Source organism: Mesoplodon bidens, assembly GCF_964165515.1.
Source record: "Mesoplodon bidens genome assembly, chromosome: 3".
Classification (NCBI taxonomy): Eukaryota; Metazoa; Chordata; class Mammalia; order Artiodactyla; family Ziphiidae; genus Mesoplodon; species Mesoplodon bidens.
The window spans coordinates 30,967,982-30,983,654 of record NC_138178.1 but is presented as its reverse complement, the minus strand read 5'-3'; the positions used below and the strand labels follow the sequence as shown (position 1 = coordinate 30,983,654).

At 45.7% G+C, this 15,673-nt stretch overlaps 1 protein-coding gene across 1 annotated transcript in view; it reads right to left on the bottom strand.

Moving 5' to 3' along the window:
• The window catches only part of ENTREP2 (endosomal transmembrane epsin interactor 2), a gene marked incomplete at its 5' end in the record, with an annotated part of 374,409 nt that extends 361,976 nt beyond the window's left edge, over positions 1-12,433 (bottom strand). Inside the window, one exon of the mRNA XM_081227296.1 lies at positions 12,215-12,433. Coding sequence (XP_081083422.1) covers positions 12,215-12,433 — 219 coding nt within the window. The remainder of the gene's footprint in view (positions 1-12,214) is intronic.
• Positions 12,434-15,673: the final 3,240 nt, after the last annotated feature.

The window sequence follows — 15,673 nt, the reverse complement described above, 5'->3', positions numbered from 1 at the left end:
GGGCAGAAAGACAGGGCCCGGGAGAAGCCCCCGAGCTCTGGCTCAAGGATTTGGAAATCGGCTCCCTAATGCCCTAAGAGAGTGAGCAAATCCCCAGTGTTTTTGCTTCTGGGTTTCTCTCTCTTCTCTCTGCAGCACTCTCACACCCCAGCACCCAAGCAACACCACAGCAGAAACAGGAGCTGGCAACGCACAGAAGACTCTTCCCCTTTGCTTGCTCCAGAGGAGGGGCTTGGTCCCAAGAGGGCAGGACAAAGCCTTGTTGCTGGTTCTCTCGCTTTGTCCCCCCACTGCACGGCCCCCAAGCAAGAAAAGGTAAAGCCCTAGCATTCTTTTGTTTATTTTTATTTTTATTTCCATTATTCCAGGATGTGGGTCAAAAAAGATCTTGCTGTGATTTACGTCAGAGTGTTCTTCCTATGTTTTCCTCTAAGAGGTTTTTTCGGGGTTTTTTTGCGGTACGCGGGCCTCTCACTGTTGTGGCCTCTTCCATTGCGGAGCACAGGCTCCGGACGCGCAGGCTCAGCGGCCATGGCTCAGGGCCCCAGCCGCTCCGCGGCATGTGGGATCCTCCCGGACCGGGGCACGAACCCGTGTCCCCTGCATCGGCAGGTGGACTCTCAATCACTGCGCCACCAGGGAAGCCCCTTCCTCTAAAAGTTTTATAGTGTCCGGTCTTACAAAAGGGACCTAATGAAACTTAAAACCTTTTGCACAGCAAAGAAAACCATAAACAAGACAAAAATACAACCCTCAGAATGGGAGAAAATATTTGCAAATGAATCAACAGACAAAGGATTAATCTCCAAAATATAAAAACAGCTCATGCAGCTCAATAACAAAAAAACAAACAACCCAATCAAAAAAATAGAAGACTGAAACAGACATTTCTCCAAAGAAGACATACAGATGGCCAAGAGGCACATGAAGAGATGCTCAACATCACTAATAATTAGAGAAATGCAAATCAAAACTACAATGAGGTATCACCTCACACCAGTCAGAATGTCAATCATCAAAAAATCTACAAACAATAAATGCTGGAGAGGGTGTGGAGGAAAGGGAACCCTCTTGCACTGTTGGTGGGAATGTAAATTGATACAGCCACTGTGGAGAACAGTACGGAAGTTCCTTAAAAAACTAAAAATAGAATTACCATATGACCCAGCAATCCCACTCCTGAGCATATATCCAGAGAAAACCATAATTCAAAAAGACACATGCACCCCAATGTTCATTGCAGCACAATTTACAACAGCCAGGATATGGAAGCACCTAAGTGCCCATTGACAGACTAATGGATAAAGAAGATGTGGTACATATATACAATGGAATATTACTCAGCCATAAAAAGGAACGAAATTGGGTCATTTGTAGAGACGTGGATGGACCTAGAGACTGTCAAACAGAGTGAAGTAAGTCAGAAAGAGAAAAACAAATATCGTATATTAACGCATCTATGTGGAATCTAGAAAAAGCATACAGGTGAACCCGTTTGCAAGGCAGAAATAGAGACACAGATGTAGAGAACAAATGTATGGACACCAAGGGGGGAAAGGAGGGGGTGGGATGAATTGGGAGATTAGGATTGACATATATACACTAATATGTATAAAATAGATAACTGATGAGAAGCTGCTGTATAGCACAGGGAACTCCACTTCGTTGTACAGCAGAAGCTAACACAACATTGTAAAACAACTATACCCCAATAAAAAAAAAAAAAGTCATGCATTACTCCTAAAAAAAAATTTTTTTAAACAAACTTAACATTTACTTGAAAAAAAAAAAGCCCTAGCATTCTTGCAGGACTGGATAAGAGAAGCCCCAGGGCAACAGAAAACATCAGGAAGATCACAGAGGGAGGAACTGCAGCAAGTGATCCCTGAAATTTGTTTATGAACTAGGGGGCTCATCCCTGAGGCGAAGACACGACCCTAAACAGAATCCTTTCTTGTTTTTTTAATTTTTATTGGAGTAGAGTTGATTTACAGTGTTGTGTTAGTTTCAGGTGTACAACAAAGTGAATCAGTTATACATAGACATGTATCCACTCTGTTTTAGATTCTTTTCCCACATAGGCCATTACAGAATATTGAGTAGAGTTCCCTGTGCTATACAGAACTACAGGGTAGATCACCACCCCAGAACCAGACCGGCCACTGGGCACTGTATGTGCAGGACAGGCTGAAAAGTACTGCAAAGACTTTGAAAACTGGACTGACATCAGAATGACAATCCACAGAAGGCTGGGCTCAACATGGTCTAAATCGGAGAGAATGGATAGCCTGCTAACACAAAAACAGCAACATTCTTTTTAAAAAAATTTTATTGAAATATAGTTGATTTACAATGTTGTGTTACTTTCTACTGTACAGCAAAGTGATTCAGTTATACATATATAAATATATATTCTTTTTCAGATTCTTTTCCATTATGGTTTATCACAGGATATTGAATCTAGTTCCCTGTGCTATACAGTAGGACCTTGTTGTTTATCTATTCTATATATAATAGTTTACATCTGCTAATCCCAAACTCCCAATCCATCTCTCCCCCATGCCCCCTCTCCCTTGGCAACCACAAGTCTGTTCTCTATGTCTGTGAGTCTGTTTCATAGATAAGTTCATTTGTGTCATAAAAAATAGCAACATTCTTAATTGCATTTAAACAGTGTACAGAGACTCACAACATAATATTCAAAACGTCCAGGATATAATCCAAAGTTACTCAGCCTACAAAGAATCAGGACTGTCAACTCCCAGGGGAAAACACAATCAGTGATAGGTCTTGGAATGACCAAAGACTTTAAAGCAGTGATGATAAAATGTTCCAGGTGGGATGGGGAGGGTGGGAGGGAGGGAGATGCATGAGGGAAGGGATGTGGGAACAGATGTATATGTATGACGGATTCACTTTGTTATAAAGCAGAAACTAATTTAAAAAATTAAAAAAAAAAAAAAGTCATGTACCAAAAAATGTTCCAGTAAATAAGAGCGAACATTTTGGGAATGAATGAAAAGCTACAAAAACTAAAAGAAAAAAGAAAACGAGTTGATATGAAAGGAAACCCATGGAAAGTTTTAAAACTGAAAAACAGAATAACCAAAGTAAAAAATTCACTGGGTGAGTTTAATAGCAGAATGGAGACAAAAGGAGAAAAAGGCAGTCAACTCACACAGGAGCAACAATTGAAATTACCATCGACTGCTCATCAGAGAATACAGAAGACAGAAGGAATTGAAAGAACATCTTGCATCTCCATTCTGCTTCACATTCATTTCCAAGAACGTATAACTTGAGTGTGGCCATGGGGATAAACCGGATGGACCCAGGTTCAGGGTCATCCTATAGAATAATAAGGCTTATACTCTTTAAGACCATGGAAAACACAAAACACAAAGGAAGACTGAAGAGCGCAAAGAGAAATGAGACACACGCATATTCCTGGATAGGATCCTGGGCCAGAAAGTGGAAAGGAACACTATTTGGACAGTTGGTGAAACTGCAGTGGAGTCTATGAATCGGGTGACAGTGTTCTTTCAATGTTGATTTCCTAGTCTGGAGGAGTTTGGGCTGGTAATACAGAACAGTATCCTCGAGTGGGGGTGATACTCTGAAATTATTAGGGGTGATGGGGCATCACGTCTGCAGCCTGCTCCCAAAAAGGTCAAGAAAAAAACTAATGATAATGGATTTTTTTCCCCCCACTGAGAAAGAGAGACAGGGTACACAAGTGCAAGCCATGGGGCAAATACAGTAAAACGGTTACAATCAGGGAACTTAACTGAAGGGATACAGCACAGGAGTTCTCAGTTCTGTTCTATAACTTTTCTACAAGTTGGAAATTTCAACTTTTTCCCCCCAAAATTTACTTTTTAAAATATTGCTTTGGGCTTCCCTGTTGGCACAGTGGTTGAGAGTCTGCCTGCTAATGCAGGGGACACGGGTTTGAGCCCTGGTCTGGGAGGATCCCACATGCCACGGAGCAACTAGGCCCATGAGCCATAACTACTGAGCCTGCGCGTCTGGAGCCTGTGCTCCTCAACAAGAGAGGCTGCGATAGTGAGAGGCCCACGCACCGCGATGAAGAGTGGCCCCCGCTTGCCACAACTAGAGAAAGCCTTCACACAGAAACGAAGACCCAACACAGCAATAATTAATTAATTAATTAATTAACTCCTACCCCCAACATCTTAAAAAATAATAATAATAATAAAATATTGCTTCACCTCTTCTAGCAAAGAATTTATTTGGCTATGAGAATTCCAATGCACAATACAAATGACTAGGACTTTTTATCTGGATGCCCAAAGGATTTTTTCCTTATCTTTAACATTCATTATTTTACAGGGATATATCTCAATGTTGATTATTCTGCATTGATTTTTCCCCCCCAGTTACATGGTAGACACTTTCAAGTCTTCTTTTATTTTTAGGAGAGTTTTCTTGCATTATAGTTCTAAATATTTATTTTATTCCATTGCTTTATTCTTCCTGTTTTAGACACTCTAATTGTGTATATATATATATATACATATATATATATATATATATATATATCAGATCTCTTTTGCCTGTCTCCTATACTTTCTAATTCACTCTATCCCTTTCTTTATTGGCTACTGTTTTCATTTTTCTCCTTTTCATCCTGTATTTTTACTCCTGTGCTGTCTATGGAAACCATTTGCTCTTGTGTTCCTTCTGGACACAATTTAGTCTTCCTTCCTAAAATTCATTTTTTCCTAATTCTTTCCTGACATCAATCTGTTCTCATTTCATAATTTTCTGTTATCTAGCCATATCCTTTGTCGTTTCTAAATTTCTGCTGGATGTTACTCTTTCAAATTGTTTTTTCTTTTAGCTTATCTTGAAATATTAGTTTATGATTTTTCTGGTGTGCTCTCATTTTCTGTAGCACCATTATGTTCATTTTCATCATTTTCCTTTGAATCAATTTTGCATAAAGTTACCTAATGTTCCATTTTTTGTTCCCCATGTATGAATGAGGTGGATTTTCCTGATGTGAGAAGAGAAAGCTCCTAAAGAAGAGAGGATGGGCTAGGACAGCTTTCCGAGCCGGGCTCTATGGATCTGTAAAGAACTCAAGTGTGAGATCTCTATGTATCCACTTACTTGCTTCTCAGAGTTAAATCCAGAACCCTCATAAAGCTCACTCCCACCCTGGCCCTTTGCTCCAGCTCTAGACCCCCGAAGTCCTTAATTTCCAAGACCACACTCTCTGCTCGGGGTCTTCTCCTTTGCTGCTGGAGCAGTTTCTGAGATCTCTTTCCCCCGACCTGCACCGTCTGAACCTCCCCTGCCTTGCCGTCTGTGTTCCCGTCCTGTTCAGTTTGGTTTATGTTTCCAGTCATTCAGCTCAGGGTAAGGCTCTGACCTTCTAGGAGGAAAGACTCACTGTGCATTTCTCGGATGCTCCCAGGCTTGTGCTCCATGTCCCTGCACGGCTACTGTTCTCACCCACAACCAGAAGCCCCAGAGCACCTCTCCAGCACCCACCCACTTTGCTGGTTGAGTAACTCGTGGTGATTTTGGTTCCCACAGCCTGTCAACAGCTCCCGTTCACTGCCCACCACCCACGCCCCGCCTCCCCTGCTGTTCATCTGCAGCTCCGGCTGCTGCTGGTAGACTGGCTACATCGTCTATGTCCTGACCTGTGGGCGTCTCCCATCTTTCATCAACCTGTCCTCACTCAGCTTTTTCTAGGATGATCTTAGAAACTGGTTTACTTTTCAAAAGCAGTTTAGGGGAGACTGAAAATCTGTCCCCATGAATGCATCCCCATAAAAGATTTTTCTGAAAGGTATAAAGACAAAGGACAAAGAAATGAAGACGCAAACCATGTTCCTGAATTGGAAGTTTTCATATGATAAAACTGTCAGTACTTCCAAAATTGATCTATCAATGTAATGCAATTGCAATCCAAATCCTAAGAGGGTTGGGCTTCCCTGGTGGTGCAGTGGTTAAGAATCCGCCTGCTAATGCAGGGGACACAGGTTCAAGCCCTGGTCCGGGAAGATCTCACATGCCGCGGAGCAACTAAGCCCGTGTGCCACAACTACTGAGCCTGCTCTCTAGAGCCCGGAAGCCACAACTACTGAGCCCATGCGCCACAACTACTGAGCCTGTGCTCTAGAGCCTGCAAGCCACAACTACTGAGCCCGTGTGCCACAACTACTGAGCCCACGCTCCTAGAGCCTGTGCTCCACAACAAGAGAAGCCAGCACAATAAGAAGCCCGTGCACCTCGCTTGCCACAACTAGAGAAAGCCTGTGCGCAACAACGGAGACCCAATGCAGCCAAAAAATAAAATAAATAAATTAAAAAAAAATCCTAAGAGAGTATTACTGGAAACTACTAATTTATGAGTAATAAACACAGATATTTTAAAGTTAATACAGAAGAAGAGCCAAGGCACTTTTGAAAAAGAAAACAGTATGGAGGGACCTGCCTGACCAAATAGCAAAACTCACCAGGATGTTGCCTTAATCAAAAGTATGCGGTATTGACCCTAAAACAATGAAGAGAGTAAAGTTGTCATGGGATGTGACGTACAGCATGGCGACTACAGTTAACAACAATCCTGTACTGCATATTTCAAAGCTGCTAAGAGACTAAATTCTAAAAGTTCTCATCCCAAGAAAAAAGAATTTTGTCAACTACGATATATATGGTGATGAATATGTAAGTAGACTTATTGCATAAGTAGACTTATTGTGGTGATCATTTTGCAATACATACAAGTATCAGATCATTATGTTGTACGCTTGAAACCAGTATAATATTCTGTGTCAATTACATCTCAATGAAAAAATAAATAAAAGAGAGTAAAACTGAATAGAATCCAAAACATAAGCATAGGTACATAGGAACTTTGTCTGCAAGCAAATAAAGGTAGGCCCTTTTTTCATACCATATGCAAAACAAATTCTGGATGATGTAAAATTTGAATGTAAAAAATAAAATAAACACATTAGAAGGAAATGTAAAGGAACACAAATGTAAATGTAAAGGAACACAAACATTCCTTTACTAAGAAAACAGCCCACACACTGCAGAAGAGAAAACTAACAGATTTGACTACATAAGAAGTTTTAAAATTTTATATATGGTAAAAGACACCAAAAATTAAGCCACATGAGAAATGAAAAACTGCAAGAAAACATTTGCAACATATGAGAGAAATAACCATGGAAAGTCAGATCAAGTGAAAACAATGAAATATTTTTTTCTTCATCAGAGGAATAAAATGTTAAGGAATGCTAACAGCCTGGGCTGGTAAGAGGGTGGCAAAAGGGCACCTTTGTGTCATGCTTCTGTGGGCAGGGGTGACTGCAACCTTTTGTGGAATTAATCTGGCAATATCTAATGAAATTCCAAATTTGAATACCCTCTGACTAGCCATTCCACTTTGGGGAATTTATGCTCAGAAAACAAGCACTGGCCTCTAAGGCTAGATAAGCAGCATTGCTTATAGAGACACAGAACTGACACAGAGTATTCTCAGCAGGAGAAGAACTGAATAAATTATAAAAATTCATACTATGGACCCTTATGCAGTCATTAAAAATAATGGGAATAATAAGAATAATATATTATGGCTGGGAATATTTATTATACACGAAATAAAAGAAAAAAAGAAGTCACGGAGTAAGATGTGTGATATGACCTCTTGTAAAAATTATTTAAAAGAAAAGAAACATATTCCACACATATACATAAACCCTAATATTTTTGTGATTGTAAAGGAAAGTATGGAAAGGTCACATGAAACAACACCATCAATGCAGGTTACCTATGGGTACAGAATTGGGATGGAAGAAGGCACTGTCGTCATTTTCTTTATACCCTTCTGTGTTTTCTGTTATTGCAACAAGCATCTGTTGCTTTTGGAGTATAGTGTTGCTTTTAAAGGGAAAAAAATACATACACACACGTGCATAAACAGTCAGCTCCTAAGGGCTACGTCTGGCTATGTCTTTATCAACACGTGTAACTGGCAATGTGGATAATTCACAGGGTACTTATTTGTCGCTGATGTCCTGGGCATGAAGAAAACTGCAAAGAAAAATAATGAGGCTGCCTCTATCAAAGGATACCTACTCAAGACCTCCACTAGTGCCAGAGGCAGCACTGTAGATTTCCTTCCCCTCCCCTTTAATTCCATTTTTAATATTTTTTATTACATATACTAAACTGTTTAGTCTATTCTATGATATAAGGTTCACTTAAAAAAAAAAAACCGAATTCGATGATCATTTAAAAACACACACACAGCCCTGGTAGTCTTCTAAACTGTTCATATAGATCATCATCTCTCAAAACGGGCCAAGCATTTATCCCTGGGGAAGTCAGCCCACCCCTAATTTCCAACTGGATGGCAGGGACCCAGAACAGGACCACCATTTGCAGGTGGTTCTCAAGTCACTGAAACAGCAGCTGCTCCCTGGCCAGACCTGCCGCCCCTTCCCGTTTCCAACCTTGCCAAGGACCCCCCAGCCCTGTCCCCAATCCTCAGACTTCCTCAATTTCCCTAATTTCATGTCTCCCCAAAGTGCTCTTGAATCATCACCTTTCTACACATATTTTGTGCTTTTCCTAAGAAACAGAGATGTGTCCTCCCTGTGGAGGCTCTACCTTTGACCCTTTACAGCCTGCTCTATTCCACCCCCCCACCCCCCATCAGCCTCTGCCTGGGGGGCAATTAAGTCTAATGGCTAGGACTGTGGCCTCAAAAGTCAGAGCAACTAAGTGCAGACCTGCGTCTTTATTCCTGTCCTGCTCCTAGGTTCATCAGAACCATTTTTTTTAGATTCCATATATATGTGTTAGCATACAGTATTTGTTTTTCTCTTACTGACATACTTCACTGTATGACAGACTCTAGGTCCATCCACCTCAGGGAGATCAGCTCGGTGCTTTTTAACCCCCAGAGGGGTAGGATAGGGAGGGTGGGAGGGAGGCGCAAGAGGGAGGGGATATGGGGATATATGTATACATACAGCTGATTCACTTTGTTGTACAGCACAAACTAACACAACATTGTAAACTAATTATACTGGAAAAAAAGATGTTAAAAAAAAAAAGTGCAAACCTGACATTGGCCAGGTGTGACCTTGGGCAGGCATGAAGGTTAATTTTATGTATCCACTTGACTAGACGAAGGGGTGCCCAGATAGACAGGAAAGCATTATTTGGGGGTGTGTCTGAGAGGGTGTCTCTAAAAGAGATTAGCACTGAAATCAGCAGACTGAGTAAAGAAGGTCACCTTTATCCACACAGATGGGCCTCATCCAAGCCAGTGAGGGCCTGAGTAGGACAAAAAGGCGGAACAAGTGCAGATTCACTCTCTCTGAGCTGGGACATCCATCTGCTCCTGCCCTCGGCCATCAGCACCCCTGGTCCTCAGGCTTTGGGGCCAGGCTGTGAATTACACTATGGGCCCTCCAGTTCCTGGGCCTTTGGACTTGGACTGAATTATACCAGCAGCGTGCCTGGGTCTCCAGCTTGCTCATATGTATTTATTGGTTCTGTTTTTCTGGAGAACCCTGACTCATACAGCAAGTTCCTTAATCCCTCTTCACCTCAGTGGACTCTGCAGAAGCTGCCAGGACATCTCAGGGCTTAGGCCTAGCCCTGGAGACAGCCTTAGTTCTGCTGCATCCCACTGGCTAAGGCCAGTCAGAGGTCCAGCCCAAGTTCAAGTGCAGGGAACTGTGCAAGAGGAGGGGCGCCAGGGGCCTCAGACGAAATTTGCTATCACAGCCTAACACCTGGCACCCAGTATGTGCTCAATAAATGTAAGCCGTTTTCTTGGGTATGGTTTTTCCTTCGATAAAGGAGAATTATTTTTACAATGGTTATTCACCATGGACACACCACAGAGAAGGCCTAGCAACCTAGAAAGTGCTAAAGAGCCCACACCTCTTATTTCAGGAAATGCAGAGGAAACACAGGGCAGCCCTAAACCACGCAGAACAGATTTTGGTGTAAAGCCGGCCATCTTAGTCACCATTCGTAAAAGAAAACTATCCTTGCAAAGTGGTTTCCAGGTCCGGGCAGGCAGGCACATCCATGGCAAGGGGCCAGTGTTAGCGCCGAAAGCCACGCCAACATGCAGACCTGTCCCAATATCACTGGAACCAACCACCATGTCTGCAAAGGGCAGAGGTCATATGTAAAAAATGGTATATACTGTTTGGAAAGAAGTGTAAAGGTGCATGTGGTAGATTCAGTTTCAAGAAAGAAAACTAGCACATGAAACAGTGGGTGTAAAGAGGCGGGGAGTGGGAGGTGGACGGAGAGCAGAATCTACAACCTCTACAACGTAAGCAGAGAATGTTGTTCACTGTTGTCCCCAGAGCCTAGAGGCACGTCTGCACACAGCAGACACGTGTGGAATTATTCTGAATCGCACGACGTTAGGACTAATAGGTTATAGCTGTGGAAAGGAATAACCATGAATCACCCAAACTGAATCCATGGATTACCTATTTATTTAACCCTTTAGACTAAAATGCAGTGAATGTACATTTTTCACATAAACAGCTTTTCCACCGTTTTTGACGAGTGTTTTCCCTTTTAAGTTTATTATTAAAAGGCAGCTCTTTTCCCATGCCCTTTGAAAGTGCCAAAGCCACGTAGCTAGGACTAGGTGGAGAAGCAGAGGCCCAGGGAGAAGCCAGGAAGAGAAGCTCATTTACCAGTCTGCCACCTGTAGGCCGCTCCAGCAGACACAAACTCGCGCCCACTAGACAGACCACATGGAAACAATGCATACTAAGTCATGCTAAAAATTGAGCTACAGAGGTAGGGAGACTATATACAGGGGCCCGTTTTAATCATGACTTCTGGGTCTTGCTTCCAAACCCCCGTCTTTGATTTGAACACTGCGAGCTATGGCCTAATTAGCCATAGCTGATGTTCTAATCAGCTCTCCAAGACTCACCCCTGGTCTGAAATAAGCTTTGAAAATTAATACCCCCATTAGGATGAACCACCATACCTGTATCGATCAGGGTGTCACAGAGTCAGTTCTGCTCAGATCTCATTTTACCAGCCGGGCATCGGACTTAGAGAACAAAGGCCATTACAAAAGAACAACAACAACAAAAAGCGAAGCTGGACAGAATTTTTAAATTTCAAAACTCAACAACAAATAGCAAACATTCGTTACAAAGGCTTGGTTTGGATTTCTGGAGATGGAACTTAAACACACTGGGTTTACGGTTTAAACCTATAAGATGTACTCCAGCACCAGAAACCAAATGTAGTTACAGATGTCAAGAGTTCGCAGAACAAGTGCCTCTCTTTATAAAAACTATCTGCTCTGCATCGATTATTACCGTTTCCATATGTCCGTTCTTTACTAATACAGGAAAAAACAACTTCAATCAAAAAATACCCCCCAAAATAAACTCTTGGAGACAATCATGTCCTTTAATGGGATTTCCTGGTGGCTTTGCTCCTATGGAGGTGTGTCAGCCACTGGATTCTCTAATTTGGGGGTCAAAATCCTGAAAATCGGTCACCCTCGCGGCGACGAAGCTCACTAAACACGCCCCGGACGCCGCCAGCATTCGCTCGCCCAGTCCCGCCGCCCGCTGAGCTCGCCGGTCCGTTCCCGCCAAACGCGGGACGCGCCAAGTCCTGGACGCCAAGCGGGTGGGCGGCCAAAGCGGGTCCGGCCGGTTCCCGCCGCCTCGACTGACCCGCGGCCCGACGCGACGCGCCCTGCTCCCCAGTGCCCGGCCAGAGCCGCCGCGGAGGCCAGGCGCACGGAGCCGCGGCCAGGCACCAGGCTCGCACCCCTGCTCCCGCCTCGCTCAGGGCCGCCCAGCCCGCCCGGCGGGTCCCCGGCCCCCGGGAAGCAGGGGGCCCCAGGGCGCAGCCGCCCGCCCTGGAGCGTACCCGCCGCCCACCCTCACCCGAAGGCCCCTCGGGTGGTCGCGGGCGCCTGGCTTCTGCTTCCTCGAAGAAAAGTTACTCTGGGACCAGCGCGATGGGAAAGGGAAAGCCACGCTCCCAGGGCGGCGAGCGGTAAGTCGGGTCCCCGGAGTTATCCTGCCCGAGTTTTGAACCGCACCCCGGGCTGCGGCAGCTCGCCGGGCGCTTGCGCCCCGAACTTGGCGCCCGCGGGTTGGTGGGCTCGCCCCCGCCTGCAGCCCCGTGCGCGCCCGGCGCCAACACTCACCGAGAAGCCGGCCCAGAAGGGGCAGGAGTGGCGGACGCGGGCCGAGGTGGTGAGCGCCAGCGCGGCGAAGCTGACGGCCACGATGAGGCATCCGAGCGCCATCTGCGTGGCCCCGAGCGTCAGCACGATGCGGGAGCGGCCCGGGCCCTCGCGCAGGCGGGACAGGCTGCGGGGCAGCGCGGCGGGGCGCGGCGCGCGGGGACCGCCGGCCGGAGGCATCGCGCCCGCACGCCTCTCCTGCTCCCGTCCCGCCCCGCGCGCCGCCCCTCCTCACCGAGGGTCCGAGGCAAGTTGCTTCGGCTGCGGGGTTGGCCTCCCCGCGGGCCGCGGGGGCTGCGGCGGCAGCGCGCGGGGAGCGGGCCGGGCCGGGCGGGGAGCCGGGCACCCGCAGCCCCCGCCGGTGCCCGCGCCCACGCCGCCGCCGCCGCTCAGCAGGGCCGCCCGCCGGCCGCGCCGCGCTGCGCCCTCTCCCGCCCGCCCGGCGCGCTCCCCAGCTCAGGCGCGGGAGCGAGCCTCCGCCGCCGCCTCTGTCCCCGGGCGCGAGCTCCGGGGCCGGAGCTCGAGCCGGGACCGAGCGGGGCGGGCACGGGCTGGCACAGGTGTGGTCGCAGTGGCTGGGCCTCGGCGCTCACGCCACTCGCCGCGGAGGGGAGTGGGGATCGCTGGCGCTTCAAGGGCGAGGGCGGCAGGCGGAGCCCTGGGCCAGCGGCGGGAAAGGGGCCTGGGAGCCGGGCCCGCGGCCCGGCCGCGCCACAGGGGTCGAGCCGTCGCCTAGCCTGGGGCAGGCCCGGGGCGGGAGAGGGGCGCGCGTGGCGGGGACGGGGTCGGGAGGATGTGAATTCAGAACGCTCGGTCCCAGGTATGGCGAGCAGGAGCCGCTCTCGCATGCGGAATTCCAAGATCCAGAATTTCTGCAGTTCCAAAATTTCTCAAGGCACCACTGAGAACTCGGCCCTCGAGGACTCGGCATTTAGAATATTCCCAGCTCACGAACGGATGTCTCTTGCCCACCTTCCATTTGCAGGGCTTTTGATACAAGTTAAAAGTTGGGGCTGAAAGCAAATTGCACAAAACGAATTTAACTGAACAGTATCATGAAGGACCTACGAAATCATCTCTACTCCCTTTTACCCGTATTAGGTTTTAATCACCTGACTGTTGGCTTCCTTAGGGTACCAAGAAAGCTTGGAAGTTTTGTCACAATTCACCTCGTGGCCCTGTTGATGTGACCACTTTAAGACTGCCAGTGTTGAAAAGGGTTGTGTTGACATGAGAGGCCCACGAGTGTCAGACGACCTAAGGAGATGAGGCACAAAAAGGCAACGTTCACAGTAATAATAGTGGGAAATGGTGGGTCAGTCTTACACAGCCTCGAGGCGGGACTGAGGGAGTCCCCCTGTTGATCTGGATCGGCAACACTGCAGAGTCTCGCCCCAAAATATTTCAGTTGCTGTGCTGATAATTACGTCTTTAGAAGAGATACTGATTCCTTTGGGGCTGATGAGCCTCTATTAAAACGCAAATTCCTCTTGAAGGGGCGGTAGCTCAAGCCTTTATCAACCATCACCTTAGCGAGGATGGGATTTATTTTCCAATTCAACGGGATTGCCCAAGGATGAACAGGGGTGAGAATTCCACAGATGAAGTGGCTGACCTCAGAACGCTGGCCTGTGGCCAAAGCTACTCCTCCTGCAGTTCTTACCTGTAACAGGACTGAGCCTCTGACTGGCATGGTTCTGAGCACTGGAGTACAAATTCAAATTTCCTGGAGACATTCTCTATCTAGAAATGTGCAGGCCAGCACTTTTTAAGGGCTTGGAATTATACCAAACAAGATCCTGGACTGCCAGGAAGTTAGGTTCTCACTGTAGTCAACTCACTTATTCATTCATTTATTCATTCCTCCAACAAAAGGTCACAAAGGGCCCTCTAAGCCCTGGGCCCCCTTTTAGGCTGTCAGAGAACATGGGTGAACAGAACAGCCAACCCCCTGCCTTCCAGGGGCAAGGTGAGAAACAGATAACAAGCATAACAAATAAGTAAGTTACATAGAGTTTATTGACATTATGTAGTATTTTTAAAAATATGTTAAACACCCACCGTGTACCAGACACTGAGGGTGTAAGGATGAGCAGAAGCAGACCAGCTTCCTGTACTTAGAGAGCTTTCAGTGTAGTGGGGAGACCGGCAGCATATGGATAATTGCTCCAAGGCCAATTGCAAATGGGTTCAGTGAAGAATTCACATATATTTTGGAAGCACATCTAATACGTAAATGGGAGTTCACTGGAGGTTTCCAACACTTGGTGACTCTTCCCATGGTGTGTCAACTGGCTGCCCCCTATATTTTTAGTCCATGTTTAATTCACCACTGACACCTGCCATACGGCTCTCAAATCGATCCAATTCTCCACCTTAATCCAAAACACTGTCACCTCTTGCCTACATGACAGCAACAGCACCTCACCTCTCTACATTCCCTTGGGCATCCCCTAATTCATTTTCTATACCGTGGTCAGAAAGCTCTTTCCAAAGCTCCTTATCATCTGTTTTTTGGCACCATGTATATATTCTTTTTCATATTCTTTTCCATTATTGTTTATCACAGGATATTGAATATAGTTCCCTGTTTTATATAGTAGGACCTTATTATTTATCCATTATATATATAATACTTTGCATCTGCTAATCCCAAACTCCCAATTCATCCCTCCCCCACCCCCCTTCCCCTTGGCAACCACAAGTCTGTTCTCTATGTCTGTGAGTCTGTTTCTGTTTCATAGATGTGTTGATTTGTGTCGTATTTTAGATTCCACATGTAAGTGATATTACCTGGTATTTGTCTTTCTCTTCTTGACTTCTCTTAGTATGATAATCTCTAGGTCCATCCGTGTTGCTGCAAATGGCATTATTTTTTCCTTTTTAATGGCTGAGTAATATTCCGTTATATATATATATATGTATATATATATACACCACATCTTCTTTATCCATTCATCTGTCAATGGACATTTAGGTTGTTTCCATGTCTTGGCTATTGTAAACAGTGCTGCTATGAACATCGGGGTGCACGTATCTTTTCGAATTGTAGTTTTGTCTGGGTATTTGCCCAGGAGTGGGATTACAGGATCATATGGTAGCTCTCTTTTTAGTTTTTTGAGGAACCTCCATACCGTTTTCCATAGTGGCACCCACCAACAGTGTAGGAGGGCTCCCTTTTCTCCACACCCTCTCCAGCATTGATTATTTGTAGACTTTTAATGATGGCCATTCTGTCCAGTGTGAGGTGGTACCTCGTTGTAGTTTTGATTTGTATTTCTTCAATAATTAGTGATGATTAGTGGGGAGCATCTTTTCATGTGCCTGTTGGCCATCTGTATGTCCTCTTCGGAGAAATATCTATTTAGGTCTTCTGCCCATTTGTCGATTGGGTTGTTTGGTTTTTTATTATTGAATTGT